We start from the raw sequence: 25,511 nt of genomic DNA, 5'->3' as shown, positions 1-25,511 counted from the left end.
CTGCATATCACATTGGTCCCTGTCTCCCTTCCCATTTTCTCTACACTCTCATTACCCTGGGATTGCAGCCCCTGAATGAAGGGTCTGCACTTAACCCTTGCCTCAGGCTCCACTTTCTGATGTACCTGAGCTAACACAAATTTGAGTGCTCCTGGAGTCCTTCCCTGACCATCCCAGCACTCACTGATGAGGATCAGGCATCACCCTCCTGATTGCAGGTTGGCCTCCATTGAGCACCTTGTGAAGGCCTAGTCACTCCTCTGCCCGGAGCATCTTTGAGCTGGAAAGTAATATGTTCCTCCCTCCTGCACACTTTCCTCCAGGCAAAGGCACGTGGACTCCAAAAGATTCAAGGCTAATAGGTTGAGTTAAGAACTGGCTAAATGTATTGCTGAGTCCTGGCCAGGAACATGAGAGTGAGTGTGAGCTAGAAGAGGTCCAGCATGAGAGGGACTGAGCTCTGAACTAACCAAACATTGGTTTAGCGCCCTAGGCATATGAAGCATGGCAAGTGGAGTGGGCTTTAAGGGGCCAGAGCCACCAGCCTCAAGCCCTCTTTATTAGGCCAGAAGGCAGAGTGACCAGGTTACTTGATCTCTTACAGCATCTCTAACACTTAGTTCTGTTCATCACTGTTCTTTTCCATTCATTACAGGCCCCTCTCTTCATCCAACTTGGCATGGGTCCATGAGGGGTTGGTTGGGCAGCTATGAGCTAGGAGAATGGTCCCTGGACAGGCTGTGCTCAGAATCCTCCCCCAGTCCTGGGCCTCGTTCTGATGCTGGGAGGGTGTACCCAGACCCTCTCCTCAGACCAACATCTGCCCTAAACAGTGCACTGACATATTTCCCCAACTACTTGGCATCTTAGTCCCAGGTGCAGGTCAGGTGGAAGGTGTGAGCAGGTCTCTAACTACAAGTCATCTGTGTTGCCAGTACCCCATCCTGTGCTCATAGCAGACATCACCAATCAAACATGGTGTTCTTTCCCACTGAGCCAGGAGTTGCCTTCAAAATCCTCTCACCAACCCTCTACTGGCAGTGTCTACCAATGGGCTGAATTTAGAATTTTGAATGAAGCCTTTTGTCACTGTGGCCAAGGCCTTGCCCTAAGACACTTTTAGACAGAGCCCTTGGTATCCATGTGAGCTCCCAGGTGTGGGTGGTGCCTCTGGCAGTGCTCAGGATGCTGGAGCTCTGTCTGCACTTCAGTCCCTGCAGCTCCATGAGTCTCTATGCTCCATCGTGCTAACCATGTGGGAAGACCAGCCTTGCAGGTGGCAGTCACTGCCATTGGTTCTGGGAACTTGTTGGGTTAATGAGAAAGAAGTGGCTGTCTACCAAGCCCCCGCTCTTCGAGTCCTTTCTCTGGAAGTGGAGGTGCAGCTTGTGAACTTTCTTGCATGGTATCTATGCACGTTCATCTGAGGGATGGGAGCTGGTTTCAGGATATAATTACAAACAAAGATGAGAGCTAATGAGTTGTCACAGGTGACATTGAACACATCTTGACCTTGAGGATGTAAACAACCAAAACCAAAAACTAAAACCACTTATATTAAACCCAGTGGGTGGCTCAAATAACTGTGTGTTTTTATATGAAATGTTTCATTACCTCATTGTTTCCTTCTAAAGTCCCAAAAACCATTTCCTGAGAAGAGAGATCTTAAGGTAAATGTGCCTTGTCAGTTATAATAGAAGCCCCACAATAAAAACCAACTGACATTGATTGAGGACTGGTATAATCCAGAGGTCATGTAGCCAAGTGGGAACAATTCAAATACTATGTCACAGGATTGCAGTGAGCACTAAATAAGTTTATATGGGTAAAAGACTTAGAACAAAGCTTAGTATATTGTAAGTACTCTATGTCCAATAATAACAATAATGGTAACAATAATAATAGTTAATATTACCATCTTTGGGTACTTTTGACTTGATCTTTATTAGAATTCAGGCAGAATACTCATTTTTAATATGATGAAACCGAGGGTCAGAGATGTCAGACAATGCTCTTCCCATGATACCATTTTGCTTTTTGACAACATATGGTGCTTTTTAATCAGGCTGAACCACAATGTGTCATGGAAACAGAAGGCCTAAAATACAATGGCCAGGGCCAAATATATGGTTATTAGTTACTTAACAAGAGGTCTAGGGATTGGTCAGCAGCCGATTCATGTCATCAAGGATCCAGGCTGTGTATTTCCATTCTACCTTCCCCAGTGGCTGGTTTTCTATCCTATTCTTGCTGCCTCATTGTCACAGAATGGCTGCAAAGACTCCATGTATCAATCACATCAATGTTCAAGGCAGGTACAAAGGGGAAAGCGTGGGGTCAGTCACATGTGTCCTTTTGTCAGTAAAGCAAAAGCCTTATCAGAAGCCCCCTAACAGATTTCTCTCACGCCTTTCACCAATATTGAGTGTCATGGTTTCTGCTAGAAAGCAAATTTCTGGCTTTCTAGCCTCCGAAGTAGAAGGGAACAAGGGTCAAGGGAGTTGCAGATGGTGCTGGACTAGCCAGACAACAGTGTCTGTTCATGTGGAAATTGGGTTGTATTTTTCTTGCAGAGCTATGGAATAAGAGAGATGATTGGAATCTAATCATGTACTCTTCTTTTGGGCAGATGCACGTCTATTCTTTAGGAATGACCCTCTACTGGTCGGCAGGGTTTCATGTTCCGCCACATCAGGTTTGTAAACAAGACACTTCAAGTCTTGCCAGGCTATGTCTTTGGGTTTATTTAGTGGTTTTCTCCTGGGCAGGGACCACATTTACTGAGCACATATACCACTACTCTCCCCTCCTCTAGGTCCTAGGCAGGCGTTGTGAACTCATCACACGACTCCTTCCTGCTAGTGCAGAAACAACCTCAGAATCCTACTCAACATAGCACTCCAGGCAGCCACAATTTGGGACTGGCAAGCAAGATAAGTTTGGCCATCTCCACTCAGGGGAAGTATTAATAGCAAGCTAGAGAATTTTATAGACACTGAAGATACAGATTTACATATATTTTTTAAAAGGCTTTAAAACAGCCCTTCCCAAAGTGAGATGCTTCCCTGAAAAAGGCTTCTGGGCTCAACAGATTTGGGTAAATGCTCCCTACAGTATCTCCCTCTCAAATAGTTTTTAGAGTCATTTTTTAAAGACTACAAGAAGGTTTAAAGCTTAGAAACTTTTAAACTTTATCCTGGCTGGGCATGGTGGCTCACACCTACAGTCCCAGCACTTTGGGAGGCTGAGGCAGGCAGACCACTTGAGCTCAGGAGTTCGAGACCAGCCTGGCCAACAATGGCAAAACCCCATCTCTACTACAAATAAAAAAATTAGCTGGGTGTCGTGGTGCTTGCCTGTAGCCCCAGCTACTCGGGAGACTGAGGCATGAGAACCGCTTAAACCCTGGGGACTGGGAGGGGAAGGTTAAAGTGAGTGGAGATTGAATCACTGCACTCCAGCCTGGGCAACAGAGCAAAACCCTCTCAAAAAAGATATACACAAAAATATCCTAATATTTTACACAATTTTTGACTACAGAATAGAAGTGTTTGTATACATTTCCATTTGACACTATAACAATTCTTTAGAGACTGGTGCCACAAGAACACATGCTGGAGAGCCCTGCCCAGCTGACCTTCTCCCTTCCTTCCTTCCTGCCTTTCTTTCTACTCACCCCATCCTCTCCAATTCAACATCCGGCACTTCCTGGGTGGTCTTTCTAAAAGAGAGACCAGCTCACCGCTGTCACATGCAACCTTTTGTAACGCCTCACTGCCCATGGGGTTGCCTTCTGGCTTCTCAGTGAGACACACTGGGAGCCTAGGAAAGGGTCCCTTCTTCCGTCTGGCTCCCCTTTGGCACTCTGCCAGAATCAGGACCGGCTTCCTGGATGTGTGTCCCGGATGTGTGACCCTGTGTCATAGCACAGGGTCCTGCATTTAGTTTAATGCTCTGCTATCCCTGTCTTGGAATTCTTAATAATTTTGAACAAGAGACCCCACATTGCCATTTTCCCCCAGGCCCCTGTCCTGCTCATAATCCCCTTCCCTTCAGATGCGTGTCAGCTTATCTGCATCTTCATGCCTTTGCACACACTGATCCCTTCACCAGCACCTCACTCCCCACTTTCCTCTTGGTTAACCCTAGCCTTGGCTAAGCCCCTTCCTTTACCTTAGTGCCATGGCCTGTGCTTCCCAAGGTCAAAGCCCTCGTCATCCTCTATGGTCTTTGTCTCTTTTAGTGACCGTCTCTCTCATCACACCATTATTTTCCTGAAGGCAGGGACTGTATCTGGTGTGGCTGGATTTACTGTGACGGCAGGACTCAGCAGCTTGGCTGTATACAGAGATAGGTGCTCACAGCTGATGCTCCCTGGCAAGAAGCGGTAGTGCAGCCTTTATCTGGAAACTGACCTGCAGTGTGAGTTGCGCTTGAGAAACAGTCTGATTTTGAATCTGAATTTGAGGCCTTTCTCATATGAATTGTGATCATTTAAATGCATGAGGGAAATTCTTATAAGATGCTTCCGTTTTCTTTTGCTCGATATGTACACGTGACATAAAGTTCAACCAGCAACGATTGAGCATTTGTGCTGACTGCTGGCTGTTGTGAAGTGAACAGGAATAGGCCACAGTCTGTATGTCCCTGGAGCTCACATTCCAGGGCAAAGGCCCAGTGAGACCCCATGAGTGACTGGATGCAACGACAAGCTGCGCAGGTGAACTTGAGTGAAAGACTGACCTCTGGTTTGATTTGGGGTGCTTGGCACAGGTGGAAATCCATCTTGTCAAAGCATCTATTTTTCATGAGCATTCCAAACACGCTTGGGCAGAAGGGTGTTCTGGTTTAGAAAGCAGCCGGCAACACAGAACTGATGCAGAGATGATTGCTCTGCACTTTGCGGCCTCAGTGATGGATCTTGTGTGTCCTTAAACTCTCCAGAAGGAGCAGGCATCTGCTCTGGTGCTTGTGGGAACACCCATTTCCATGTCTCCAAGGCCTGCCTGACAAGGTGCTGCCTCGCAGCAGCAGCTCTTACTGCTCTCTCCTCTCACCGGCCCTATCTGCCTCCAGCCCCTGCAGCTCCGTGAGCCCCTGCACTCCATCCTGCTGACCATGTGTGAAGACCAGCCTCACCGGCGGTGCACATTGCAATCGGTTCTGGAAGCTTGTCGGGTTCATGAGAAAGAAGTGTCTGTCTACCCAGCCCCTGCCGGTCTCCACATTAGAAAGCTGGCTGGCTTGGTTCTGGGCACCATTTCCGAGGTCAGTAGAGAACCGTGTTTTTTAAGCAGTAGCCACTGGCCTTGTGTGGCTATTAACATTTGAATTAGTTAAATTATAATTAACGAAAATAAAATAAAAAATTAAATTAATCAGTCACATTTCAAGTGCTCAGTTGCCACTTGTAGCAGGTGATGACCCTATTGAACAGGGTGGATCTAGAACATTCTTGTCATTGCAGTTCTATTGGGCAGTGCTGACAAAGACCTTTGGGCAAGCCCCAGTTTCTCACATGGGTAAGACCCTTGACATCTTGGCGAGTGCCTCCTTACATAAAGCAATCATGTTTAGAACCCATCATTCAGTTTTCTTTTCAAAATTCAACTCCAGGTTCTGCACAGAAGCCTTCCCTGACTTCGTTTTTGTGGTCCCTGGGTACGCTCCCCTCTGCTATTTTATACCTGCAGGGGGTCCTTTGTTGTGCTTGTCACACTGTGCTGCTTGCTGCCCTGTGCACTCCCCAGAGTGCAGCAAGGGGCGTGGCACATGGGAGGCATCTGGCTTAGGTTGGATTCCCTCCAAGCTAACCCAGAGCCAGGGATTCTTGTGCAAGTTATTTATTGGGGAAATGTTCCTGGGAGAGGGGAGTGATGGTAGTACAGCTGACAAGTTGAAGGATAAAGTCTCAGCTGGAGACAGGCCCAGCCTGGCCACCTGGGGAGCTCTGGTGCAGGAATGGCACCTTGGAGTTGGTCCCCCATGAGACCCGGGTGGAGCTGGGGTAGGATGGGCAAGTGAGGTGCCTATGGCACAAAATGTAAGGAAGTCTGTATTTGGGAGGAACCAAAGGCAGGTAAGCTAGAGACCAGTTGGGTGGCTGCACTTGTCCAGGGACAAGTTGGGGAGCTGAGACCAGGATTCATGAGGGGCCATGTGGATGGAGATGAGGGAACAGCAAGGTGGATAGTGGCAACAGTCAATCAGAGAAGGCCTCTTCCATCAGAGAAGGTCTCCTTCTTGGACCCTTTCTCTCTTGGCATGGGAACCTGTGGCTCCTGTGAATTGAGCCAGAGGATTTGTTGGGGGAAGCGGACTATATTTATTTGAAAGATACTGAAGTCTACCATCCACTGATGTGCCATTGTCCTTGGATAGACACTGTATTGACCTGCAACATTTCCATCAGGGACCTGCAAAGTAGATGTCAGTCACTTGTCAGCATTCACTGGGCACTGCATTAGGTGTGCTATGGCAGTGCGTAAAGCACACAGAGATGTTGGGGGAGACAGACAAGCAGCACACTCAGGGAACATGATGCAACAGAGCCAGGTGTGAGTGCAGTGATAAGGGAAGGTGATCAGAGGGCAGAGGTGGAGAGGCTTAGAAGTAGAGAGGACACAGTTCTGGGTCTTGTGGGCACAGAGGAGCTTCTGTGCCCACAAGAGGGAATGCATGAACAAAGGCACAGATGTGTGTGAGTGCGCAGGTCTGGAGTGGGGGGTGAAGTGCCTTCAGGGTGCATGTGGCGGATGGGTACAGAGCACATTCTGGGTGCCAGAGAACACATCATTAGGTGCTCACTGTGTAGGGCAGACAATTCCACATTGATTCAGTCTGACAGCCAGTTTGCATGTATCTATAAAAACGCCCCCTCCTTATCTTGGTATGTGGATGTGGGATGCACTTGACCCCCAGGTGGAGAAAAGAGTTGTGGAGGAAAGCTCCTCTGTGCAGCAGAACAGAAGCTACCTGCTCAGGAAGAGGCTGCATGGGACAAGCAGTGAGAGCCCAGCGGCACAGGCCTCGGAGTGTCTGCATCCTTGCAGAGGTGGGTACGTGCCCTGAGCAGTCCCTGTGTGGGCCGATGGTACCAATTCTATTGTTTCCTGCCCTGTATGGGCCACACATTCACATTGTGATGGCAGAGACAGCCTATGTAAGTGCCACTCTTTCAGGAAGCCACTGAAGAGAAGGGGCTGAGCTTAGGACTCACCTGTGTTCCCAGGAAAGTCTCATTTGGGGACACAACACAGTTATTTATATCAAATGAAAACTTTAAAAATGAGTTCTAACTGTCCAAGTTGAGAAAATCCAAATTAAAACAAACAAGAAAAGAAAAACTTGATTTTTTTTCAGTTATTGTTCTGGGTGTGTTAAAAGAGTGGTTTTTGGAATAATCTTCAAATCTACTGTTCTCTACTTTTCAACTAAATCTGAGCTTTTTTTTTAAATTAATGTTATTGTTTGTTGTCTCTAAAACAAGATGCACTTTGCCATTAGGCTTTATCTTCCCTTGTAACTCTCCCTCCAACCCTCTATAACTGTCCTTTCTGTTTTCTACATGAGAAACAGATTCAGAGAGGTTAAGTAATTTCACCAAGGTCACACAGCTAGTAAGTCATGATGCCATTCATGCTCTGGGATGCCTGATTTAAGAAAGCCTATGCCCTCTACCATGTTGCTTGGTTAGTTTCAGAAAGAAGCACGGAGACCCAGAGCTCGCCAGATCCCCATTGGAGCACCTCAACACATAGTCACTGCAGCCTCCTTGTTAACCGGTAAGCAGCAAGGCCTGCAGGGTGCTGTGAACTTGATGTGAGACATAGGTGTGGGGGCTACGGTACCTTATTTCTTTACTGATTATTAATGAGAAGCCTCTTGCTCCTCCAGAAAATGCCAATGCTGTTCCATTAGCAGTTGAAGAAGCCGCATTTAAGCAGATCCGAAGCCAAGATGATGGGGGCCTGGTGGCAGCTGTGCTGTCAGGGCATCCTGTTTCCCCTGGGAACCATACTCAGGCCGAGTGGCGGAGCGACAGCATGCCTCAATATTGTTGCCATTATCCATTGCCATATCATGCTGCATAACAAGCAACCACAAAACACAGTGGCTAAAAGCAACAATTATATATTTAGCTCATGATTCTGTGAGTTGGTCATTTAGGCTGTGCTCAGCTGAGAGGTTTTCTAGACTCTGCTGAAAGCCTTCCTGCATCTGTGACTATCTTCAGCTTGGCTAGCCAGCCTCTCCTGGGGGGTGAATGGCCATTGTCTGGGAAGCTCTGGCTCTCCTCCATCAGCAGGTCAGCCTAGGATTGTTCTCGTGACAATGGCAGAACTGAGAGAGAGGAACTGAGAGAGAGAGAGAGAGAGAGAGTGAAGAGAGGAGAGAGGAGGGTGGGGTGCATAAAGCCTTCAGAACTGACCTTCTATCATTTCCACATCATTCTGTTGGCCAAGTCAAGCCTAAAGGCCAGCCCCATTTCAAGGAGTAGGAAATAGACTCCTTCTCTTGATGGCAGGAGGATGCAAAGTCGGATTGCAAAGGGTGCAGATCAGGGAGAAGAATTGTGGACATTTTTGCACTTGTCTAACTTAGGATGCTTGAATCAGATCAAAACCTAGATGGGCTCATGTCTTCCTGGACCTGGAACCTTGTTCATTTTGAAGTTCGGGTGATTTATTTATTCACATATTGACTGTTGAGGGCTGTAACGGTGTCTTGTCATAGTTGATGTCAAATCCACAGTTGGCGCCCTGATTGGATATTGTAGAGTTTATCTTGCAATTATTTTTTCCTGCCATTTAAAACTTTGTTTTCCCAAATGAAAACAATTTTTACCCCCTGATTCCTTAAACAATATATTTTATTGTCAAAATATTTTGAGCAATATATCAAATTCTAAAGAAGCCAGAACCACTGCAATCCCATGACCTGCTGGGTGGTTGCTCTAGACCTGTGGTCCTGGCACCACAAACAGAGAGGCAGAGCCATGGGGTGGAGAAGTTGACTGTGCCTTGCACCTCCAACCCCACCACACCCCAGTGGCTGTGCAGCCTGGCTTTTCCAGGCCTCAGCTTCTGCCACTTGAAAAGTGGATGTAACTCCCCCATAGGTGGGGGAGAAGGTGACACGCATCAGTGGGCGCACCCTGCCCAGCTGAGCCCCTGTGTGGGTGGTCTTTCATGCAATGGAAACCCTTGTCGTTGCTAAGTGCTTCACCCCTTCTCAACCCCTGACCAGCGCTCTTTCAGGAGCAGATCCCCAGGACCAGCAGGAGGGCCGGAGGCTCAGCTCTGGATCTGTGTACTCGGCAGCAGATAGCTCATGGCCAACAACTCCTTCTCAAAAGGGTTTTCTGCAAAGAAGGAGCAAGGTAAGCAAAAGAAGGCTGAAGGGCACTCCTCAAGGAGGCTTGAGCAGGGAGCTGTGGGTGGCTGGCACAGTGGCTGAAAATGGGCCAGGTCTTCTAGGGCACAACTTCCCTGGGCTGAGGTTTATAGGATTGGACCAACATAAACCTGAAATTTGCAAGTTAGGGCATAGGCATTCACTGTGTGGTCTTGCTGGGGCAGGCTCTGTGGGGGACATTGTGTAGGATGTAGAGTTGAAGACATTGGGTCCCACCCTAGAGGAAGTTTGCAGCCACCCTGCGCAGGGTGGTGGCAGAGCGTGCTATGTGATTCGAGAGCTGACAAGGCAGAATGTGTTTGGAAGGGGCCTTCTGCACAGGTGAAAGGCAGGAGCACAGATCCAGGGCCGCAGGGAGGGCTTCTTTAGGGAGGAGAGAGTCATTTTTCCAGCTGGGTAACCCTAAGCTGACTCCCAGCTGAGTCCTGCTGGCCCTCCCAGCCTCAGCTAGGGAATGCTGTGAAACATCTACCAGGTGCCAGGCACTATTCTAGGCCCCCACCTATGCTGTGAATGAAACAAAGTCCTTTTCGTGTGGAGATTACATTCTAGAAGGAGGAGGCAAAGACAGTCAAATGCATAAATATAAAAGAATGCCAGGTAGTGATTTGTGATAAAAACAAAAACAAAAAAAAAAAACAATGAAGAAAGGAAGAGGATGGAGCATGGCAGGTGGTAGGAGGGAGAGTGTGCTCTTTTACATGGGGAAGTGGCTCTGGGGAGGCATCTTGTGAACAAAGACTGGGTGAAGACAAAGAGTGAGCCATGTGGGCTTTTCAGGAAGGGCAAATACTGTGTGGGCTGTCAGTTTCCTACCCCAGAGCCTGAGCATGTCCCCTGCAGAGCCCCATGTGTGGCTGGTCTCACCCTGAGCTCCCCAGGACATATCTGTCCATGTTCAGGTCCATATCTCTGTTGTCTAGGGCCCAGTTGGGGTCGGGAGCTTCTCAGTCAATGTTGAGTATTTGAATGTGAGCCTTTCCCATCTCCCCAACCCCCAGGGCTGGAAGCGCACACATTGTCAGTTTGGCTTTCTGGGCCTCTGTTCAGGGCCTCCTGGAGGCAGGGCTACAGTGGGGCGTGGCTAGACGCTCTCTCCTCCCAGGCTCCTGCATCACCTACCACTTGTCCTTCCTGCACTGAAGAGCACCAATGAGCCCACCTCTGGCTCACTCCAGCAAAATCCCATTGAATCCCAGCTTCCATATACTCCCCTGTCAAGGGAATGTCTGTTTCAGTGCACTGACATCATTCCCTCTACACTTGAGTCCTGAAAGTGTTGAAACAAACTGGTCAGTGCAAGTGGGATGCCCGCCTAACCCGGGCCTCCAATTCCTATGCAATGACCAACTGCATCAATTCATGTAGCACACACTGACTGGGCACCCACTGTGTGCCTGGTCCCTCTGCACTGGCACAAAAAGTATGAAGTGGGATGATAACTTTTACACCCCAAGTATGCAAGATTGAGTTACCCAAAGCATGAAAATGCTAAACTTAAGGAGACTGGTGTGTGAGGGGCTGGGGGTGTCAGGGTGGCTCACTCTGGAGGTCTACAACTTTCTGAAGACACTTCCTGTATGGGGCTTGCAAGTCAGAGGGCCATGGCCTCCTCAGGCCAGTCCCACCTCTGCCCATCCCCTTCAAATCACCAGCCCTCAGCTGAGGGGAAGAAAGGAAAATACACCCAGGAACCCCTTCCTGACATCCCTGTGGTCACATGGTTTACGTGACTGGAGACTCCTCTACCCACCAGGTAGATGGGCCAGACCTGCTGTGATGGGGGCCAGCTTCCCCTGCTCTGCAGGGACGCTTGTGCAGTGCTTAGGTACCAAGATTCCAGGTGATGGAAACAGTGCTATTGTCCCAGTTCTGTCCGGGGTGAGCATCTTGACCTACACACCAGGTCTAGGAGCCTAGTTATAATCCTCAGAGGGGATCTTGAACCCTAGCCTCTAGAAAGATGCCAGAAAGGCATGAGGGTGACCGAGGGCTCCCTCAATAAAATATTTTTTGGACCTCTGTCCCTTACCTGGGAAAGGGGAGGCCCCATTCCCAGGGTTTCCTATGTCACTCGGTCTGTTTGTCTGACTTGGACTGGAGCATTTGCCCCTGTTGCTTTAGCCCCTCCTTTCCTGTCCCCATGGTCCTCAGTCAGTGTAGCTCCCTATGTCTCCCTGTAAGTGGAGTTCTTCGTACACACACCCTTTCCTTCTGCTTCCCTATGGGTGTTGGGAACAAAACAGATTCCCCTCACAGCATGACTGTCCCATGGGAAATGCTGGCAAATAGGCTCACGGAAACGTGAAGAGGCAGCATCCTGTGTTCAAAAGCAGCCACCAGAGGAGCTGAAATATAAAACATTTTTTTTTCTCCATGTGTACTTTCTCTGTCTCAGCATGTCATGGTGTTTTATTTTTTATTTGCTGTTTAATGTCACATTCTCTTGGGCATAGGGATATTCACGAGGTGGACAGAGACCCTTGCAGGTACCTGGGACCCTGCTCTGTGACTTTGTCACGCCAGTTGCTGGATCCAGGCACCATGCCCCACGCAGGGTGAAAAAGCCCAAGCTCCCTTCCCATGACTCTGCTGCCCCCGTCCAGACAATCAGTGGTCCCCCAAGGGGTTATACCCTTTGTATGGAGATGCATTTGGTACCTGGCTTGGGAGCTGGGTGGGTGAGAGGCTTCTCCCTGCTGAATCGCCCATAGAAAGAGCTTTGATGCTGGTGGGGACAGCCACTGTCATGGTTGCTCTGACATGCCTTGGGTGCATGTGCCTACTTGGGACCTTTCCTCCACCAGCCCCTGAGGAGGGCATCACTAGGGGACAGTGAAAGCCATGGCTGCCCTCAGTGGAGGGCAGCAGAGGTCACTGTGCGGGGAGGACGAGGAGGCAGGGGAGGCTGGGCCAGGCCTGGGGATTCAGAGAGCAGAGGAGTTGGCAGCCAGAACCCTCCAAGGAGGAGGGGAGGCAGGACTGCTGAAAGTCGAAGCTTTGTATACACGCTCATTGTCCTGGGGACTTCACTTAGGAAACACACATTCCAAGACGCAGCTATTAAGAGTGCCCAGAGGGCAGCTTCAGAGCACTGGACCCATGCAGGGGCCCATCACTGGCGAGCATACGATTCATCACTGAGGGCCTGGGCAGCCCTCTCAGGAAGCAGCTGGGATTTCTGCAAGGGAAAGAAGCGGGTCAGATCTGCCTCCCAGCCTTCCTGGCCCTGGCAGAATCAACTTGGGAAGCTTTACAAGATATTGATTTCCCAGGCCTTGTGCCAGACTGACAGAACCATCTTGGGGGTGGTCCCCTCACCTCTCAGGTGACTCACATGTGCAGCAAGTGTGGGAACCGAGGTGGCGTGGAGTGTGCCTGTGTGATCAGCCCTGCCCAGCAACTTGTGGGAAACCCCCTCCCACGGGGTCCTCAGAGCTGTTCTGGCCCTTGGAGTGCGTAGGCTGCCCCTGGGTGCCAGGAGGGTCAGGGTGTGACCGCAGGCATGGTCTCGATGGCACTAAGGCTACATATGCTAGTGTCTCTCCATGACTGCCTTCTAAAGAGAACTTCCCGGGGGAGGTCCAGGCTGGGATTTGGGACATGGGGATACTAAGGAAGAGCCACAGACAAGGGCTTCAGAGCCTGACCAGACAGACCCATAGGAGTTTGCCACGTGGGGAGGGAGTGGAAGAGCCCTGGGGGCAGTGGGTATTATATGTGCAAAGACACAGGCAGAATGGCCCAGGCGGCTGCCTGGTCATGAACTGTCCAGGAGGCTGAGCCGAGATGACAGTGGTCTGGGTGGGGCTGTGGTGGGAGATGAAGAAGCAGAAGGCACACTCTGGAGGCTCTTTGGCTCTGCTGACCCATTTCTAGAGTCTAGGTAATCCCTTTGCTCCAACTCTGTCTCTTCATTGGATATGCACCCACCCAAATTCTCTCTGAAGTTTAGAATTAATTAACCTGTGCTCTGCTGGAGCCTGGGGAGACAGTGTCAGATCGACAGAATGATCCAGGGCCATACGATTCATTGATGAGGGCCCTGGGTGACCTTCTTAGGAAGCAGAACCCAAGGGGCAGCTGGGATTTCTGCAGGGGAAAGACATCAGTCAGACGGGCCTCCCAGCTTTCCTGGCCCCTGCTGAGCCTGGCAGAAGGCTCAGATTTGAGTTCAATTCCTGCTTTACAAACTTTGCAAACCCTGGGCAAGACTCTTACCATTTCTGAGCCTCGGTTTCTCATCTGCTGCATAGGAACTGTAAATATACTCATCTCTTAGAGTTGTTTGTCAATTAAGTGAAACAATGTGTGTAAAGTGCTTAGTACAGTAACCAGCACACACTAAAGGCTCAATGACTTATCATTATAGTATAATTGATACTATTGTTTTCAGACCAAAAAAGGGAAATCCTATTTGGCTCTCAGGGACCTCTGTGTGGTCCTGCTGAACGGGCAGCGCCTGGAGGTAAAATGTGATGTCGAGTCAACAGTGGGAGCTGTCTTCAATGCCGTAACGTCCTTTGCCAAGCTTGAGGAACTCACCTACTTTGGCTTGGCATATATGAAAGGTAAGCATCTCTTGGGCAACTCCCAGCTGGCCTGGTGCCTCTAGTAACTCGGGTGTCTGGGTACCTGAGCTCTGTTTCTTCTGGGAAAACTGTTTGAGACTTGGGTGCCTCCCTTTGTATACCTGGACATTAGTCAGCATGATGAGGGCTTCAAGTATTCACGGATAAAGCATCAAGCAAGTGCAGAAGATTGTCAGGAAATAATGAGTGTAAGATGTGGGTTTCTGTGGCTTGCTGGATCTGGTTGATTGATCTCAGGGCACTGAAGTTAGACAAACAAGCAAATGTTAAAAGCATTTCCATCTAATGATGCAGGACTAATGGGGACTCAGTACCCTGACCCTAGGAGCCTAATTAAGATTCCATTCTAAATATCCAAGAAAAAGGGTTTCTATACCCTCTTCCCTCTCTGACGTTCCATTAGAGACTCTTTATTTCTGCTGTCAACCTAAAATAACAGTGGAGAGAGACAGGCTCTCCAAAGAATGAGTTTATTTGGGAATTAGCAGGAAATTTCAATCTAGGATCCACATGCTGTAGTGAACTATAGATGCATCTAAGGAGGTTGGGCAAGGGCAAGCCTTTATAGACAAAAGAGAGAAGTATATGCGAGTTGTTTTGAAACTAGAAGATGATCGGTTCCGAGGGCTTATTGCAGGAGTTCACGTCAGTTCATTAGTGAAAACAGTATCAGGCAAGTGTTCTTGTGTGAGTGGCGAGCTGTGCTTGTGTAGCCTAGCTGTCCTTGTGCTGCTGTCTGTCATTGTGTGACTCATGTAGCAAGCTGTGGTTTGGAAAAAAATTTCTATGGTATTTTTCATTATAGGTATAGAGCATGAGTGACCCCCCTCACGGCCTCCCAGCTCCGTTTTAGTAGGGTTAAATATAAGTGACTTATTTTGGTATTGATAATGTTTACATTTCTCCAATCAAGTTATTGTTCTGAAAGCATCACTACTGGATCATCCTGTGGTTAGGTTTTGATTATTCCTCGGTGCTGGGATGGACCTTTCCGGGTCGTTCTAGTCTCATGTTGAAGGGAAATGACCAGCAAGTAGGAGTTGATGTCAAAACCTCTTTCAGCTTCATTTAAGCAACATGGAGGTTTGGAAGGAGTGGCTCTGAGGCTAAGTCTTTCTGGAGTTCATTGTTCTGTTTCCTAGGTGTTGGTGGTCATTTCGAAGTACTAGACCATCAATGGGCATTTTGGTGAACTCTCTGTGTAGCTCGCACATCAGGCGGGAGACTTGTTCCTAGAATTTTACATCGAGTTGTCCAGTTTCAGTTTATAGGGCTTTAGGAACAGAGCAGTTCTTGTTCTTAGTTCTCCAGATACTGGAGGAAACAAGAATTCAAGGTCCAGTTCAGTCTACAGGTAGATTAGAAACACACAAAAGCAATGAACAGGACTACAGTCAGATAACAGGTGTAATACAGTTTTCACCTTCCTTCAGAAGCATAATTTCTTATCTACAGTTACCCCCATTTTTACTAAAGATAATCACAATAAGACAAATTTGCTTGCTAAGTAAGTTTAGCCTCATCAAGTTTGGCCTGAGTATTTGCGTAAGTGTATCAAGAATAGTGATTGACTACGCAGGTTCCTTTGAAGCTTGTTCTGCTAGAACTTTTGATAAGAATCTCAGCCTGGACTTTTAAAAGTCTCCCAAGGCTAGGAGGCCAAATCAAGACGAACCTCAGTTTGGCTGAGGTAACTTTATGTGCATTTTCAAATATGACATCCAAGTCAAAGCCTTAGTAATATAACCAATTTTAAATATTGTATCCTGTTATAAAGAGAGCATATTTTTATTGAACTTATATAAATAACTATATTATCATAAAAATAAGAATACTTATGGTTAGTTTTAGAATTCTGGTTGGATTAGGTAGGGAGAAAAAGCAAATATTTTAATTTTGTTCACAAGAGTGCACTTTATTATATTGTTGTAAACTATAGATAACGTACAAGGAAAAAGTTTCCTTAAATCTAGAAAACAAAACATTTAAAGAACCAGTGAAATTTCAAGTAAAAATTATAAAAACCCATTATTCTTTTTCATCTATTCATTCAGCCTCATGTAATGAATTCTTGTTCTGCTTGATCTTGGTTAGCAGTTTCACAAACTTAGTTTCTTTAGTGTCCCGGACATTTTTCCTTAGTCCAATGGTTTTATCTTGAAGTTATCAGAAACCTGTAACTTGTCAGAATTCTTTCCATCCTTTCTGTGAACCTCCTTGAAGAAAAAGCAATTTTTGGACTGTAGGTGATTGCAAGGGCGTTTAGAAAAGTATCAACACCATAATATTCCATGGATGACAAGGACTTAGAATGGTCATGGTTACAAATCTGAGGAGATTTTATTATAACCAGCAATTGACAGAGAAATTTGGTTATTTCTATGGCATATATCATTTTAACATAATAACCAAATATTATACTAAGCCATACGGGAGTTCTAGCAATTTTGTACAATTTTAGGAACATTTATATCAAAACTATATTTGTAGATATAACTTAAAGTTTTCTTACCACTTGTTATTGGACAATGTTTCCCATGCATTTTAAAATATTGAATAAACCCAATTAGTTTAATATCTCTTTTACAAGGTGAGGGACATATCCTTTGTTGCTTTCAAGGGTCCAGCTGGAAAACCCAAAGTAAATTCAAGGTCAAAAAGACTCAATTTAGAATTTGATTTTGGGAAGGTGTCAAAGCTGTCAAAAGGTTTAAAACTCTTGATCAAAATAGAATCACAGGTCACTGTGAAATAATTGCCATTCATATAACCAGAGTGATAATTAAAAGGCTTCAAAAGGCAAATACATAATGGTCAAAACTTAGCTCTTTTAATATTGAGAAGACTCACTTTTTTAACTAATCAAAGACCTAATAAAACACAGCAGAGAGCACAAGAAACTATTTTGATAAAACACAAAATCTTTTTTTTCTAGGCCAATTACTAAAAAGTTAAGGAAAAACATCTTATATTAATATTAACAGCAGAGGCTAATACTGCAATATAACTTTATTTTATTAACAGAGAAGACAAAATAATAGTTTTTCACAAGTATGCTTTTGATATTAAGGCTCAAGTTTTAGAAAAACATAAATAAAGAATTTTCTTCTAATTTTAATTACCTTGATCACACAAAAATTTCTTTCATAATATTCATCTTCCATAAACCTTTTGCAATTTTCTCAAACTATTTATAATGTTCTTGTTCAGTTTTATTAATATCACTTTTTTCTTTATTTGTTTTGAAGCAACCCTTAACTAACCTCCAACTAGAGAAAATTACTTTTTTAAAAAACAACAAATAAAAACACATTCTCATATCTTCCTTATAACTTTTCTCACCCAAACATATCTTACTTTTTTGTACACTTTGTATACAGAATTACGCATAGTAATTGAAATTTAAAAACTCTTGGTAACTTTAATTTCTATTGAAAACCAGAAAACTAGAAAGTAAGCAATCATAAACTGCCTTTTACAAATTTGTGAAAACATTATTTTATAACATCTAGAAATATATGCTCCCTCATAGCACATTTTTTCAGTGTAGCACACAGCATTTTAATTAACAGACCCAAATATCTTTTGTTCTTCTGCAGTGAGCAGACAAAAGTTTATAAGCTTAAACTTATGTTCAGCAACTAATGTTTCAGCATTATATCTTTGGAAATGGTCTATTACATGAATATTCATCATTTCATTCAACGTACTATAACTTTAAGGTTTTAAGTAACCAAAAAGATTTTGTAAAACATTTTAGGTAAATGTATCTTATAAAACATAATCATTGTTGTAAAGCTTACTTATATTCTATTTTACTTACATTTACATTTATCAATTCACTTGGTTTTAACAATTATGTTTGAATTGTTTATGAAAACTCCATTAGACATTAAACAAATGTAGTCATTATCTTAAGTTATTTTTCTTGTTTAGTAAATCAGGCAAATTAAAAAATACCACAGAAACAGAGGACCTAAAAGTTAAAACATACGGCTTTTTTTTAACTCTCTTTTCTCATTGTCACATTTGTCACACATCAAGCAATTTATTTTTACTGTGTGTTTCATTCTTAGGTTACATTTATAATTTTACCATCTTAAACATACTTACACTTTTGCTCAATAAATCCAGATAGAAGTGATATGTCTGCATTATGTTTAGTGTTGACAAGTCTCCACACATGCCTGTTTTAGTTGAACCAAAAAACTTAAACTAGCTTCTATGTTTACCAAAAATTATACCAGATCACCTGAACTCGAAAAACATTTAGGTTAGTTCTGTTTTTCTGAGAAAATAGTTAATTTATAAAAGTGTGTGTTTTCTTCCGTCAAGCCAGATCTCACATGTCCCAATAGGACAGTTGTCAGGATGAGAACTGTCTAAAAAATACTTTTAAATATAAAAGTCCAAATATCCAAAGGTATAGCCACTTCAACTGTGACTCAAAGCCAGTAGCCTTTTATGGCTTAACCATGGAAGCAAGAGGCTTCCACAAAAAGAGTGTGAAAACTGCAGTACCCCCATCGAGATCCAACATTTCTCCCAAAGATATAAAACAAAGGCCCTCCTTGTTAACAGGGTAGTGGAGGTTGAAACAATTGAGACAAATTCCCCTGGGAGCTGGCACTCTGGGACAAGGAGACGCTTCGTGTTTCAGACTCCCAGTCAGCTGGCTAGCCATCTGATGCAAACCTGACAATCTCTCCACGGCCCGGCTGGTGGAGACCAGAGAAGATATCCTCACTGGCTACAGAGCTCTTGAGACATAAAACAAGATGAAAGGAGAGTCTTATTGTAACTTTTATCCTTGTGGTAAATCACACAGAAGACAGAGATTAAGGAAAAAAAAGAGCTATTTCTGTTAGAACCTAGGACCAAATTCACAAAAGTCACAATTCAGAGAACATTCTTACAAATGTTTTTCTCCTGCCAATTGAAATTTAGAAAAGAAGGGACAAGAAAAAATTTTTACCCTCTTCTCTTAGCCAGGCACTACCCATAGATGTTTGGGAAAGCTGGCTTTGGAAAGAATCCCCACGTTTTGCAGACTTTTGTCAGGCCTCTCGGCATCTCATCCATAGGCTGGAGTGAGTGGAGTGTCCAGCCTGTTAGGGTGCCATCCTCATTGCCAGAAACTGTAAGGATGGAAAATTACCACTTCTATCCTTTATCCTCACAGGCTCCAGCTGTGTCTGAGAAGTAAACTAGCATAAGACAGATCAACAGGAGTAAAGCATAATACATGTGTTATGTGGTATGGGAGCCCCCATAAGAAGAAGAAGACTCCAACAAATTAGTTACTGGGTTGGACAAAGAACAGTTAATTGTGAAAATGGGACTAAATTATGAGAAGGCTTAAAAGATCAAAGTTATTCCAACAAGGTCTGTGTGGTATTTTGTCTAAACTTCTTGTCCTTGAAGATAAGGATGTTGCCTTTCCTTCCAGGAGAGGGAGGATGACTATCACATGGGAATTTCATCTTCTTTAAGAAATAACACAAAGGTCAAAGTGGCCAATTTGCACCTGCTCTTAAAAGTGCACTTAAAAGTGTCTTTAACTTAAATAGCTGATAGGCCCAAATGGCAGAGTTTAACTTCTTTATTCTACCCAACTAGAACTTCCCTAGAAGATTCACATATTAAAAGATGACTTGGTGGTCATGGAGAGAAGAATTGGGTTAGTAGTTGAGCAATTTGGAAAAAAGGAATTCAGCTAGAGGAAGACAAAGAGGAGGAGGAATTGTAGATGGGGAGGGAAGGTTCTGGAGAGAAATGAGTCTCAGCTAGCTTTGAGATATTTGCATTAAGGCATTTTTGAGTCCTGAATGCGTTTTGAAGCCTCAAGATGCCAATTGAAATATGTGCCCCATGCAACTGACCTTATAGCTGCAGTCTTCTCATTTTAATTCTAAGGAAGAAACGAGCTTGGGCAGTTCAAATGATCTCCATCTGGCCACTGGAGTTCTAAATTATCTTTGGTATAATTTGCCCGTAAGCTTAAAAATTCATGGGGTGAATTATGTTTGAAAAGTCTACGTGATGCCAATTTAAATTCTGTGCACAAACAACCGACTCACCAGAAAGGATGCTAAATCCGCTACAAAAGTGAAACCAAAAGAATACTCAGAAGAAGGACCATGTCCTTCACACCTATAAAACCAGATCTCAAATCAAGTCAAAGCTCAGCCAAAATGAGGGTGCTCAAATCCAAGACAGAACTTAGCACCAGCAGAAAGATGATTCCTGGAAGCAGAGAGCACAATGGACTCCAGTGCGCACTGCACGTGGTTCTGCGGTCACTGATATGGAAAAAGGCTTGTCCTTTTTGGATCCCATATCTCTGACACCAGGTTTTGCCAACCTAAAATAACAACAAAGAGAGACAGGCTTTCCAAAGAAAGAGTTTATTCAGGAATTAGCAGGAGATCGCAATCCGGGATATGCATGTTCTAGAGGACTACAGGTGCATTCCAGGAGGCTGGGGGAAGGGGAAGCTTTTAAAGACAAAAGAGAGAAGTACATGTGAGTTGTTTTGAAACAAAAAGATGATTGATTCCAGGGGCTTATTGCAGGAGTTGACATCAGTTCATCGGTGAAGACAAAGTGTCGGGCAAGTGTTCTTGTGTGAATGGCTAGATGGCCTCGTGCAGCTGGCTGTCCTTGTGCTGCTGGCTATCCTTGTGTGACTCATGTAGCAAGCGGCAGTATGGAAAACATTTCCTGTGGTATTTTTCGGTGTAGGCATATGCATGAGTGCCCCTCCCTCATGGCCTTTTGGCTGCACTTTATTAGGGTTAGACATAAGTGACCTCATTTTGGTATTGATAACTTTCACACCATTAATGTAAATATCATGTTGCCACAGCTGGATCTCTTTAACTGCTGTGTGGAGGCTGAGCTGGCATCACACTGGCCTTCTGGCAAAATCCTCCTCTCCCAGCCCATCTGGCTTAGGTGTCATATCTCAGTGTTCCTCTATTTTCCCATTTGCAGTAGGAGAAGCTCACGAACTTGTATGATTCTTCTTTGTACCAAGCAGGGCTGGTGACAGCATGTTCTTATCCCCATAGTTCTCAGATCTTATAAAGATCTCTCTCCCAAATAAGAACAACTGTTACATGCTTTGATGTGATCAACTGATATTTGCTTGACCTTCCGTAAAGTGTGAATACAGGTGTCTTTAAGAATTGTATTGTTACTGATCTATAATATACAATCTAATCCAGTGTGCTTGCATTGTGAGTGCACCTGCACTCACAAATCCACTTATATCCTACCTGCCTACTCCCAATCAGGTGGCCATCCTGAGCCCCTCCCATGTGGACAATTCTACACCTGCCTAGCTAGGATCATCTTGGGGTAATCACTCAAAAGTGACTACCTCTAGGGTTTGGATATAGATCAACTTGGGAGGGTTCACCAACCAACCTTTGGTGGGGAACTGCCTATCCCTTGGGGAGAATTCATCCTAAGGGAAGGGTGAGTCCAGTGTGGGGCATCAGATTCAGCAGCAAGGGCAGAGGCAGGCGGCAGAGGTGATGGAGGTGTGAGTGCAGTGTGGTGACTGCTATTTAAACCCTGGACACCCCCTCCCCACCCCAGCATGCGTATGCATTGGGAGAAGAGATTGGTCACCAGTTTAAAAGTTCTGCCTTCCAAAACTGGCAGGACTTCTGTGCCCAGGCAAGCTGCTAGAGAATGCTTTGGGCTGAAAGGGTGGACCACTGAGAAGGAGGAGCCACTTTGAGTGTGTGGTAGAACAGGACAGGGGCAGACCTGCAGCAGTCCCCAGGAGTGGCCGGGGGCACTGGAGGGGTTGAGTTTGGCTGTGAAGAGAGCAGAGGGGTGAGGGAGGGGCCTTCAGCAGCTGAGACTGATTCAGCCTCCCTCCCAGAGGTACTGGAGGATACACTTGCCAGGATTTGAAGTCCCGAGCTTGGGTTGGTAGAATTTTCAATCTGGAACCACTTGGGTCAAAGGGCAAATTGACTCCACTTACACCATGTCTTAGGCAGCTCAGGCCGCTCTAACAAAATACCACAGAGCGGGTGGCTCAAAAATAGATACTCCTTTCTCACAGGTCTGGAGGTTGGAAAGTCCGAGAACACAGTTCCAGCTGATTTGAGTCCGAGAACACAGTTCCAGCTGATTTGGTTCCTGGTGGGGTCCTCTTTCTGGCTTTCAGAGGTCTCCTTTTCACAGTGTCCTCACATGGCTGAGAGAGGAAGCTCTGGTGTCTCCCTCCTCTTATAAGGACGCTGATCTCATCATGGGGGCCCCACCCTCATGATCTCATCTAAACATAGTTACCTTCTAAAGACCCCACCTCCTAATGCCATCAGATTGGGTGTTAGGGCTTCAACATATGGATTTTGGGAGGACACACGTATTTGGACCATAGGATTCCATGGCTGGGGAGGAGCGGGGTGGTCCAGCTGAGGTGGAGGGTTCTGGCACATTGCACAAACTTAGTGAAACTCCTTTTGTTGGTTTTCCATTTTATACCTATGAGATGATAGCTGAAGGCAGATATTAAACAACAGCTTGTAAGATAAGATAACTAATGCTATTTTCTCCTCTCAGTGCTGAGTTTTCCTTACTTGATCCTCTCCTCTTTGTCTGCTCCTTCTTAACACCTCACAACCCCAACAAAGATTCCTCGGTACCAGGTGCTCAAAGACTTACCTCCCACTCCTGCACTCACCCTGCGTGACCCTCTGGGTAGGGCTTAGGGCTGTGAGCCTGAGGAATAGTGCATTCCCTACTGCTTCTCCCTCCACACATGCTCTATTTCCATTTCAGGCAAAGAGTTCTTTTTCCTGGACAGTGAAACCAGATTGTGCAAAATAGCTCCTGAAGGCTGGAGAGAGCAACCTCAGAAGACCTCCACGAATACCTTCACACTCTTCCTGAGGATAAAGTTCTTTGTCAGCCACTATGGGATGCTCCAGTGAGTGCTGCAAATGTGTTCATTTGTTCCTTAAGGAATTTATGTATGTCCAGGTGACAAATGCTTTGCAAACTGTAAATTACATACAAATAACAATAGCTATTGTGGTTGGTTTTCTGTTGATTGGATTCTGATCAAGATAGAACAAAGGGGAAAAATCAGTTTGTTTTTTTTTTTCGTGCAGGCCCTGGTCAAAATGAGAATATGACCTTTTGTTTCAGACATACTCCACTCAAGGTCAAAATTCTCTGTCTGTGACCCCAAAATGCCCCCTCACCCCCAACACACAACTCAGCAGCCCAGTCATGAGGGTTAGAGGACAGAGACATGGGTTTGTGGTTTGATCACTGCTTCTTTATTTCTTTGTTTATTAGAAACACTACCAAACTGATTATTAGCTTCCTCACTCAAACCAGAGCAAGAAACACCTCTGTAAGTTTGTGTGAAGTGAGTGATCCTGAACTAGGGGCAGGAGACATGGCGTAAATGGAGGAGAGCACACTTGTCTTGCTGGCATTGCCTCTGAATTCTATTGAGTTGCATCTCATCTTCCCTACTTTCCCAACTTCCCACAGTGAGAAAACCCACTGGTGCTAATGCTCTCCCTTTCCCTTAGCAACCCAACCTTCTTTATTGCTACTTCTTTCCCAGGCACAGCCTGACAAGGCACCAGTTTTACCTGCAGCTTCGGAAAGATATCCTGGAGGAGAGGCTCTACTGCAATGAAGAGATGCTGCTGCAGCTGGGAGTCCTTGCCTTGCAGGCTGAGTTTGGCAATTACCCTAAGGAGGTAGGGGTGAACACCTGGGGCCTTTGTGTGGCATCACTGGAAAAACAGTTACAGGATGAGGGCATGTGTTAGTAATGTGGAGACTCTGCTTTGAATATTGTTACCATCTACCAGTTACATTGGAGTAAACTACAGTTATCCATCCATCCATCCATCCATCAGTCCGCCTATTCACTGATTCATCCATCCACTCATCTGCCTATTTACCTGTCTATCCATCCATCCATCCATCCATCTCATCCATCCATTTACCTATCCATCCATCCATCCATCCATCCATCCATCTGTCATCTATCCATCCATCCATCCATCCATCCATCCATCCATCCATCCATCCACCCATCAATCCACCTATTCATTGATTCATCCATCCACTCATCTACCTATTTACCTGTCTGTCCGTCCGTCCGTCCATCCATCCATCCATCCATTCACCCACCCATCCACCCATCCCTCCACCCATCCATCTACCTATCCATCCATCTACCCACCCAGCCACCCACAAACCCATCCACCTATTCATCCAGAAAGCATTCATTGAGCACTATTTGCTAGACTATGCTAATATGGTTCTAGTCTAATAGGTACCTCCTAAAGACAGTAATTTACTAGTTTATTGAATTCCTACCATAATCACCATAATCAATAGTAATAGCCAACCTTTATTTTCAAAATTTATTTTTATTTATTTATTTATTTTATTTCAATAGGCTTTTGGAGAACAGGTGGTGTTTGGTTACATGAATAAGTTTTTTAGTGGTGATTACTGAAATTTTGGTGCATTCATCACCCAAGCAGTGTACACTGCACCCAACATGTAGTCTTTTATCCCTCATCCTCCCAACCCTTTCCCCAAGTCCCCAAAGTCCATTGTATCATTCTTATGTTTTCTCATTCTCATAGCTTAGCTCCCATTTATGAGTGAGAACATACGATGTTTGGTTTCCATTCCTGAGTTACTTCACTTAGAATAATGGTCTCTAATTCCACCTACGTTGCTGTGAATGCCATTATTCCATTCATTTTTATGGAATAAGATGATAAAGAAATTGTAATATATATATATGATATATATAACCAGCCCAAATGCCCCATCAATGAGATATATATATATATCTATATATATGAGATATATATATGAGATATATCTACATCTATATCTATATCTATATATAGATATAGATATAGATATATATCTCATTGATGGGGGCATTTGGGCTGGTTCCATATTTTTGCAATTGGGAACTGTGCTGCTATAAACATGCGTGTGCAAGTGTCTTTTATGTATAATGACTTCTTTTCCTCTGGGTAGATACTCAGTAGTGGGATTGATGGTTCAAATGGTAGTTCTACTTTTAGTTCTTTAAGGAATCTCCACACTGCTTTCTGTAGTGGTTGTACTAGCTTACATTCCCAACAGCAGTGTAGAAGTGTTCCCTTTTAACCACATCCATGCCAGTATCTATCATTTTTTGATTTTTTGATCATGGCCATTCTTGCAGGAGTGGGGTGGTATCACATTGTGGTTTTGATTTGCATTTCCTTGATCATTAGTGATGTGGAGCATTTTTTCATATGTTTGTTGACCATTTGTATATCTTGTTTTTTTTTATTATTATACTTTAAGTTCTAGGGTACATGTGCACAATATGCAGGTTTGTTACATATGTATACATGTGCCATGTTAGTGTGCTGCACCCATTAACTCATCATTTACATTAGGTATATCTCCTAAAGCTATCCCTCCCCCATACCCCCA

General features: G+C 45.0%; 1 protein-coding gene across 1 annotated transcript in view; it reads left to right on the top strand.

Moving 5' to 3' along the window:
- The window catches only part of LOC101020244 (FERM and PDZ domain-containing protein 2), a 101,402-nt gene that overhangs the window by 5,401 nt on the left and 70,490 nt on the right, over positions 1 to 25,511 (top strand). The window contains exons 3-10 of the mRNA XM_031651928.1: positions 2,630 to 2,695; positions 5,077 to 5,268; positions 6,922 to 7,054; positions 7,697 to 7,784; positions 9,250 to 9,600; positions 13,804 to 13,988; positions 22,815 to 22,962; positions 23,614 to 23,752. Of these exons, the coding sequence (XP_031507788.1) occupies positions 2,630 to 2,695; positions 5,077 to 5,268; positions 6,922 to 7,054; positions 7,697 to 7,784; positions 9,250 to 9,600; positions 13,804 to 13,988; positions 22,815 to 22,962; positions 23,614 to 23,752 (1,302 nt within the window). The remainder of the gene's footprint in view (positions 1 to 2,629; positions 2,696 to 5,076; positions 5,269 to 6,921; positions 7,055 to 7,696; positions 7,785 to 9,249; positions 9,601 to 13,803; positions 13,989 to 22,814; positions 22,963 to 23,613; positions 23,753 to 25,511) is intronic.

The sequence above is a fragment of the Papio anubis genome, chromosome 11, assembly GCF_008728515.1.
Source record: "Papio anubis isolate 15944 chromosome 11, Panubis1.0, whole genome shotgun sequence".
Classification (NCBI taxonomy): domain Eukaryota; kingdom Metazoa; phylum Chordata; class Mammalia; order Primates; family Cercopithecidae; genus Papio; species Papio anubis.
This window is presented reverse-complemented; position numbering and strand designations above follow the sequence as displayed.